This window comes from Hakea prostrata, chromosome 4, assembly GCF_041222555.1.
Source record: "Hakea prostrata isolate BN-2017 chromosome 4, UWA_Hpros_2, whole genome shotgun sequence".
NCBI lineage: Eukaryota > Viridiplantae > Streptophyta > Magnoliopsida > Proteales > Proteaceae > Hakea > Hakea prostrata.
In genome coordinates, this window is record NC_142603.1 from 16,647,165 (window position 1) to 16,655,790 (window position 8,626).

The following is an 8,626-nucleotide window of genomic DNA, read 5'->3' on the forward strand; positions in this document are numbered from 1 at the left end:
CAACCGTTGTTTGGCTCAGTTTTCATTGGATTGGAAGAAGAATGCGAGGGAAGTGAAGGAAAATTTCATACTTAAAATAGAATTTTTGGTCACTTGTCGCTGTAGATGTCCCACGTAATTTTATATTGAAACTTTTCAGGTAAATCAATATATCTCAGGAATTATATTTTGGTTATATTTTAAAGTTTTTCTTTTTTCTTTTTTCAGAGCAAGGTAAGATGAATTTTGGTAAGATGAATTTTATTAAGGCAGAGAAAATTCTCTTTTTTTGCTAATGCAAGGTTGATTGAAGGGTAAATATCCTACTTCTCAGTTGAGAGGTTTTGGATTCGATTCTTTACACTGGAATTCATTTTCAAAATAAAAAAAAAAAACACTAGTACCCAAAAAAACAGAAAAAAAAAGAAAAATTCTCGCCCTTAGAACATCTGGATGGGGGAACCCCACCACGCGATAAACAATTTCAGTCTAGAGACCCCTGAGGTTGAAAAATCAGTTATGTGTGTTTGCTAATCTACGAATATGTCAGAAGATCACAGAATTTAAATTTTGAAGATCACTTCCTAGTTCTCTTCATTTTTGGGATAAAGGTTCTCTTTCAAGTTTCAGCGTAAAGCGAAAAACATCTATATTTTGGTCATAAATGCTATCCATGGGACAACTGGTGCCGCTTGAGAGCTGGAAGCTTGCCGTTGGCAAATATTTGGGTATCTCAGATTCAGGTAAACCTCATCAATCCCCGATTCTTTTTCTTTACATAGACTGAAATACGCAGAATTCCTCTTCTTCATTCCGGTTTTCCTTTCAGATTGATTGATATGCGTTCTCTTTCTCAAAGTCCAGTTTTCCCTTTATCCTTCACAGTGATACCTCCAACCGTCTCCCGCTAGATGGATTCTTGTTTCCTTGAGCCGTTTGGGATGGGTTTCTTTGGTAGTTACTCGCTGATTTAACGAATTTCTCAATTTGGTGCGTTAATCTTATGAGTTTTCGTATCCTTGCTTTTGTTTTGATCAATGGATGAAATCCGTTGGATGGTTCATGTAAGTTATTTTGCTAAACTTAAAGGGCGTGGGATGAGTGAATGAACATTAATCCACATGCTTTTCTGTAACTAATCAGCTCTGTTTTTAACATTTTGTATCAGAAGATGATACACTTTGAACAAAAACACCCCTTTTACATCTCTTCATTGACAACGCAGAATTTCGCTGGAAATTGGAGCTACTAGTCTGTCAAATTTAAGATCTTTTATGGGAGCTCCATCTGCCCATGCTTTTATGGATCTGTCTCTCTAAGACTCTCCCCTCTTTGCGTTACTACTTCAGGTTTTTTATATGCTTCCATTTTATGTCTACCTTTTTCAAAAAGAATTCTTGGCATTACCTGTTGAATTTATTTAAATTAACTCCATCACTTTTGGGTTTCTAACCAATTTAGTTGTTGGTTCTACTGCAAGAGTACTGTGATGGTATTGTCGTTTAGGACTCTGAATTTCTGCATTGGAAATTGCTCATTACACTACTCTTCATATTGATTTTATTTGACTCTTAAAAAGGTATTATCAGATGATTTGACTGAAGAATTAGTAAAGATCTTAGCATAAGGAAGTATGTTATCTCTAAGGTATCTGTAAGAACACTGGTGGATTTGATCCGACTTCTATGCAATCATTTTATACGAACTTCATGTCCAGGGAAATAGGTATCTTCATAAGGTATCTACACCAACACTGCAGTCTGTCACTGACAAGTAATTGCAGACCATATAGGGTTCTTCATGATTAATTATGAAAGAAATTTTGTACGGGATGTGCTTTTGTCTAGGCACTCATAGTTTCTTTTTGCTTGTTAGCCCATTAAGTAACTAGACTCTACAGTCTTGTAGTTCTATGTTTGTGGTTAATGTGGGTTGCTTAGTTTTCTTTTTAATGGTTACTGATAGTGGGGTTTCTTCGACCCACTTATGGTGCCTCCTGTCTTGTTGAGATATTCATCTCTTTTATTGGTTTCTCCCTTGCTTTAGTTGTAGCAGCTTTTGCATTTTATTTCTTGCAATTGCTTGAAGCGTCTGGAGGAGAAAATGGAGAACCAGGGGATGGAAAGAATCAACAATAAAGCTGACACTGAAGATATGGATCTGCTGCTGGCTATGGGATATGAATTGGCAACTGATATACTCATTCGGCTCCCTTTGAAGACGCTTTTCAGATCTAAGTGTGTCTCCGTTCGCTGGAACCGCTTGATCTCAGATCCTTTTTTTGCCAATATGTATGTTGGTAGACAAGGAAGTGGATCACATACCCATACAACCAACCCCGTCAGCTTCTTTTGCCAGTTGGATCCTTTTGCACATGATTTTAGAGATTGCCCTCCAGAGGACAAGAGACTTCACTTTCTTCGGCTTAACAATGGTGTTAAGGATGAAAGTGATGACAATCATGTCGTCATGCAACACAGAGTGAGGTCTTTAAAACGTAATGTTTCCATTGTTGATTCTTGCAATGGCTTACTACTATTTACTCGGATTGGAAACCTGTACTACTATGTGTCTAACTTGTTGGCTAAGCAATGGGTTGCCCTGCCTCTGCCTAAAGGGTTGTATCAGTGTCAATGTGCTAAGTTAGTCCACAATTATGATGACAGTTATAAACCTTCTCACACCCAGATGAAATTTGAAGTTTTACTTTTCTCACGCTATATGCATATGAGTTCACTATCTCTGGAAATCTTTTCTTCAGAGACTGGAAATTGGAGAATGGTTGTACTGCATAATTATCCTTCTTATTTTAGTGCCCTTCGCTGTCATACCTTGTTGAATGGGGCTGCCTACTGGTTGGATATACATGCTGGTGGTTCTAGCATTGCTGCCCTTGATTTCAGCCATCTTAAGGCATCTAGGCCATCACATTCAGTTCCAAACGATGATCTTGATGTAATGCCAGGGGATTGTATTCAGTCCATCCCACTGCCTACAAGCAGTGATAATCCCAGCAATGGATTCCTGGGATTCTCAGGTGGTCTATTGCACTATGCTGAGAGCAACCTGACAAATCTCCACATCTGGGCTCTTTCTGGTGGAGGACCCTCACAGTCTTCTCAGGTTGAATGGTCTCTGAAGCACAGTGTCACTCTACAGTTCATGATTGATGAACATCCAGATATATTTCAGTCTATTCATACCTATACGGTAGAGTTTCCTAAACAGCATAAGTTTCATTTCACTCCGTTGGCTCTCCATCCATCAGGTCTCGACCTTGTTTTGTTGGGATTGCCAGGGATGATAGTCTCATATCACATTGAGAAGGGAAAGTTGGAGGTCGTGCACCGTTATGATGTCCGCAAGTTTTATCGCTTTACGGTGCTATCTTACAACCATCCAGCATGGCCTACTCGACTTCCCTTGGTAAGAAATGAGTTTCCTTTTTGTGACACACTAGTTGGGTGGTGCCCTACTTCCAATTCTTTATTAGTTTATTCTAACAATATTTTATTTTGGCTTTGTTAGGACTCCTGTGAGAGAGATGACTGGTTGAATCAAGATATTGAGGATTAGTAAGTTAGAAATATTTTAAAATAAATCATTAATTTCCAATAATTTTGAAGGCTTGTTCCATTACATTGGTTCATTTTAATGAAATTATTATTTTATTCATTGTGTAAGTTTAGAGGTAAGACCCATTGATATGGGTTAAGCCTAGTTCTATTTGTCCTATGATTTGGTTAATCGATTAAAGAAATAGTTTAATTGTTGGTCTAATTAGAGGATTAATCACAATTGGTTCATTACATTAATTATGGCTTTGGTGGTTAATTATCTGGTTCATGGGTTGGTTTTGGTTTGAGATTGAATGGGTTCATTTGGAATTGATTATGGTTTGGCTCAAATGGTTCATTGAGCTATAAGAAATGATTATGTTTTGGTTCAGTTGGGTTTGTTGAGGTTAATCTCATCTATTTGGCTTGAGGATTGGTTTGACATAGGAATTTGGTTTAGGGTGGTTTGGTTTAACTGAACCAAATATATATAGAGGCAAGGTTTCGCTTGGTTTTGATTTACTTTCATAACCTAGCCTAAGGAAAGGGAGACAGGAGAGAGGAGAGAGGAGATCAATTGAAGAGGAGAGCTGAAGTAGAAGAAGGCAGGGGATATGCATGTAGTCTTCCCAATTTGGATTGATTTCAGTTGGTAGAGGGCCAGAGGCTTCTTGTCAAGGCTGATTCATGAAAGGATTGAAGAAAAAAAAAGATTGAAGAGCATTTTTGTAACTAAAGTCCAATTACTTCTAGATAGGTTGGGATTTTCATTTTCGGGTGTTATTGAATAATTTGGAAGTCTTGGATTCATGTATGAACCGTGTCAAATTGAAAATTTAATGGGATGAATCCATGAAAAGATGATTTCCAAGGGTTACCATGAACTTTAACGTAAAAGTGATGTATATAATTTGATCTTCTTATCTATCATGCGCTGTCACTGTTTTAGTATGTTATGAATGATGCTAATGGGCAATTTTAGGCTCTGAGTTCACATTGATTGTGTTGGGATCAAATATCCCAAGTTCCCAACATTGTCATCTCCCCCCTCCCCCCCCCCCCCCCCCCCCCAAAAAAAAAAAAAAAAAAAAAAAGGTGAACCTAAATTTGCCTCATCTATCCAGTGAGTCCAGTTTGGCCAAATCTGGTCCAGATGGAACTGAACTAACTGGATAGGAACTGGCAATTTTGGTTGGCTTCCAGGGTATATGTCTGAGAACACTGCTAGTCTGGTTTGCTTTTAGTTTTCAACTGGTGATCCAGTTGGCCCAGGAATGGTGTTTTGATGAATTTCTATCTTTTTCTGGAAATTTGATGTACCTACCAGTACATCCTAAATAAATTATATGGGCCTTATGATTTCAACTATTGCACTTGTAGGAAGGGAGCTTTAGTTAAAGGAACACATGTTTTTGGATTGATTTAGGAATGGGGGGAAAAGCTGCCAGTAAGAATGGGTGAGTAACATAACTGTAACTGTTGGTTAGTACTTAGTATCTGATTGACAATGGGTGTACTATTCTTGTTAATGCTAGAGTGGTACACTGTATACTAGTATATAAGATGATTGCTTATGAAGGCTAATATCTATGGCTATGGAATGTAAACATTGCAGTTAAATGATAATTGCTTGTATGTCTTGGCATTTCCATATCGGATGATACTTATTCTTTGTATGTGACATGTAAATGAGACTGGTGGGTGGATTATTATGCCTTGTCCACATTGATTTAAGCTTATGAATGAAACTAAAGGAATAATGAATGAAAGACAAGAATAAAACGGAATAAAAGACATTTTGCTGATGAGCATGGGTTCTGTAAGTGCAGGTATCTGGAGTGTCCAAATGGGAAGGCTTAAAGCGCAAACTCGGAGGTTGAAAGATCTAGTCTAGGCCAATGATAGCAGCACCCTATTAGGTTGACCCACCTCTGTAGCAGCATATGAGGAATACTGCCTTGAGACTGGGATGGGAATCCAATATCGGGAACACTTGAGGCTGAAACACTTTGGTGGTACAGATAAGGTGCATCCTCTATAGGTTATGCTTAGTTTTGCTTGGGCCCACAAGAGCTCTACTGAAACGAAATCTACTGAAAAATGAATATGAATATGCTTAAGATGAAAAAATAAGGTGTATCTTCTATAGATTATGCTTGGGCCCTAAACTAGGAAAGAAATGAACTCAAACTGAAATGAAATTCAAAATGAAAAGAAAAATGAATGAGTATGCTTGAAATGTAAGACTCATGGAATTATACTGTTTTTCCTCTACCTTGAAATACGAAAGTTGCTGCTGACAGGGATATATGTTACTTTTGCTTGTAGCATAGTTGTTTTATGTTGCTTACTGGACTTCTGATGCTCATTCCATCTTATTACCTACAGATAACCAGTTTAAAGAAAGAAGCAATGGCACTATAATTCAGGACCAGAGTTTATGATGAGGAGTCATTAGCATTTTGTTATCTATTGACCAGTCATACCAAGTATTTTGAGGTTTAAGATTGAGATTATAAATGTCCAGTCCAGATCTTGTACAGTGTTCCTTGATAATAGTTCATGTTTCTGCATTACATTATATGGACTCTGATAATTGGCAAGGAGGTAAGGTTTAACTGCCATGTACCTAGTAGGGTTTACATGTTATCAGCCCCACCTGATCCATGGTTTTGGAGTCGTGACGTGCACTGTTGAATGAATTGTTATGATATATTTTGAATGTAAAGTTGTTATGGCCTAAGAGTAGTAATTATGAATGTTATAGTACAGAGTAGTAATTATGAATGTTATCGTACAGTTCTATTGAGTTGTTTTACGTTGTGTTGTTTATGTGCTTATAGAATGACATTAGAATGTCCCTTACTTATGAGTCATTGAACATGATCTAATGTAAGGTTTTACAGACCATTTGAACTTCTATTTGTTCTTATCTCATTCCTATGTCAAGTTTTTCCTAATGATTCAAGATATGATTATGAACATGCAAATGTATGTTTTACCTTAAATGGTCCCAACCATATCTGACAGCTTGGGTTTGTCCACCTTGTCTCAGGGGGCCTTTACAAGTCTAGCATTCATTCTGGGTGTGTGGATGGGTGGGAAGAAAACATTGGGAGGGCATTTCAGGGACATATTAAACCCTTTAGGGGTTTAGGGAAACCCTAGGACAGTATGTGAATCTTCCCCACCAGTGGAGGAAAACTCTCTTCTATTACATTTGTTTGGTTTAGACTTCTGTAAGTCTGTCTCTTTCTCCTCCCCATATGAAAGGAACAAAGGACACTTCTTCCCCCTGTTGCAAAGAGGGGAGATAGAGTTCACACTCGGCTGTAGGACAGAAAACCACTCTCCATATTTGTTGCCATTTGGTTAGCAGAAATATCATATGTTTTTGTGAGATTTCCTTGAAACAGGTAACCTGTTGTCAAACCAGTTGAGTACTGTGTTCAGAGAATCCAATCCTCCTGGGATGGTTTTTTCCCTTCCAATAAGAATTACCACTCTTTGTTTCATTTCCATGTGAGAAGCTCATAGTCTTGTCAGTCTTCAGTGTGGAAGCAGTTCATTGATGGAGTTTGAAAAGTTCCAACAGGTAGTCTCTCTTCATGGTGCCACCGAAGGCATCAGTTTGTTTTAACATCTATAATATGATCTTGCATCTTGTATTGCCAGTCACAGCTAAAATGGATGAAATAACTGAACACAATTTCAAGTGCAGAGGCAAATTCTTGTTACAAGTCAAATAACTGATCTTTGAACTATCACATTAAGATGGATTTTAATTTGATGCTCCTTTCAAACCTCAAGTAACTTGTTATGTCTTCAAGAACAGCTCAACTTGTACTGTTGTAGAGGAAAGAAAAAGCTAAGAAGGAACAAATTCAAAGTTGACAATTTTTTGGAGGGAAGGTGCTGTTGGAAATTTGGATATTAGTACACTTATCTCTCTGTAGAGGAGGAAATTATCCTAGGAAGGGCATTTGCTTGAGTGCCTTGGTCAAGCATTCAGAATCCAATGAAACTTGGATTGGTATTTTTCTCTTCTGCTTTTTGGGTAATTTTTATTTGGACCCTGAAGCCCTAGGTTCGACTTAAGTTAAGTCATTTTAATGAAATTATAAGGACAGTTTGCATTTATCTTCCTGTGTATTCGGAAAAACCATTTAAGAACATACAATTGCAAAATGCACTTATGTCCTTTAGAGTGGATATTTTTTGTGGTATGTATGAAAAAATAGTCATTAGGATGGCATCATATATGCTCGCCTCGATCCAAAGGTTTATATTAAAAAGACACAGAGTATATTTGTAAATATAATCTTTTATTAAAATAATTATTGTTGTCATCTGGTATTATAATTTAATTAATAAAAAGGCTTTGTTTTTTGTAAAACTATTGTTGTTTAATAGAGTTAAGAAATTGTTACAGTTAAATATTTAATGTCTATTTTATCATTTTAAAATTAAGAAGTCAAAATACAATACTATCCGCTTTTGGAAAAAAATTAAATCACACCAAGTACCAACTTCACACTTGTATTTTTATTATTTTGAATTCCAAAAAAAAAAAAAAAAAACTATTTCTAAGAAAATTAACTTCCTAAATTTGATTACACCAAATTAGATAATAAATAAATGAAAATCTAATGGAACTAGGAACTTCAAAAAATTGATAACATCAAATTGAAAAGTAAATAATAAAAACTAAAAAAATAACACTAAATTGAAAAGTAAATATAAAAAAGTTCTAAAAATAAGGAGCTACCAAATTATAGTTAATTTTTTCTTAATTATTATCATAATTTTTCTTAATTATTATAATAATAATGTAATTTAATATAAAATATAAATAAGTAGAATAAAACCTTAAATTTATTTTGGAATTTTTAGATAAATACAAATTGCCACGTCATCATTTAATTAATGTAGTTTAAAGGTAGAGACTAGATTAGTAATTTCAAAAAATATAGGAAATGAAATAATAATTAAGATAATAGTATAGAAGACAACAATAATTATTCTTTTTTTATTTAATATTTAAGGATTTTAAAATCTCAATTTTAAAAAAGAGCCTTTTTATTGGTGGC

At 35.8% G+C, this 8,626-nt stretch overlaps 1 protein-coding gene across 8 annotated transcripts; it reads left to right on the forward strand.

The window, feature by feature from the left end:
* Positions 1 to 463: 463 nt before the first annotated feature.
* Positions 464 to 7,495, forward strand: LOC149018219 (F-box protein At5g03970-like). Of its 8 annotated transcripts, XR_016172901.1 has the most exons (5): positions 464 to 722; positions 1,205 to 1,328; positions 4,917 to 4,993; positions 5,366 to 5,562; positions 5,925 to 7,495. XR_016172901.1 is itself a non-coding variant. In XM_089152527.1 (4 exons), exon 3 carries the CDS (start codon positions 2,083 to 2,085, stop codon positions 3,505 to 3,507), a length of 1,425 nt encoding a protein of 474 aa, XP_089008653.1. In that variant the 5' UTR covers positions 464 to 722; positions 1,205 to 1,328; positions 2,026 to 2,082; the 3' UTR covers positions 3,508 to 3,554; positions 5,925 to 7,491. The 8 variants fall into 8 exon arrangements, 4 of the variants coding, with proteins under 4 accessions (XP_089008653.1, XP_089008656.1, XP_089008655.1 ...); XR_016172904.1 differs by lacking the exon at positions 5,366 to 5,562; XR_016172902.1 differs by lacking the exon at positions 4,917 to 4,993.
* Positions 7,496 to 8,626: the final 1,131 nt, after the last annotated feature.

Excerpts from the sequence above, each read along its gene's own strand:
- LOC149018219 (XM_089152527.1), top strand. The coding sequence starts at position 2,083 with ATGGAGAACCAGGGGATGGAAAGAATCAACAATAAAGCTGACACTGAA.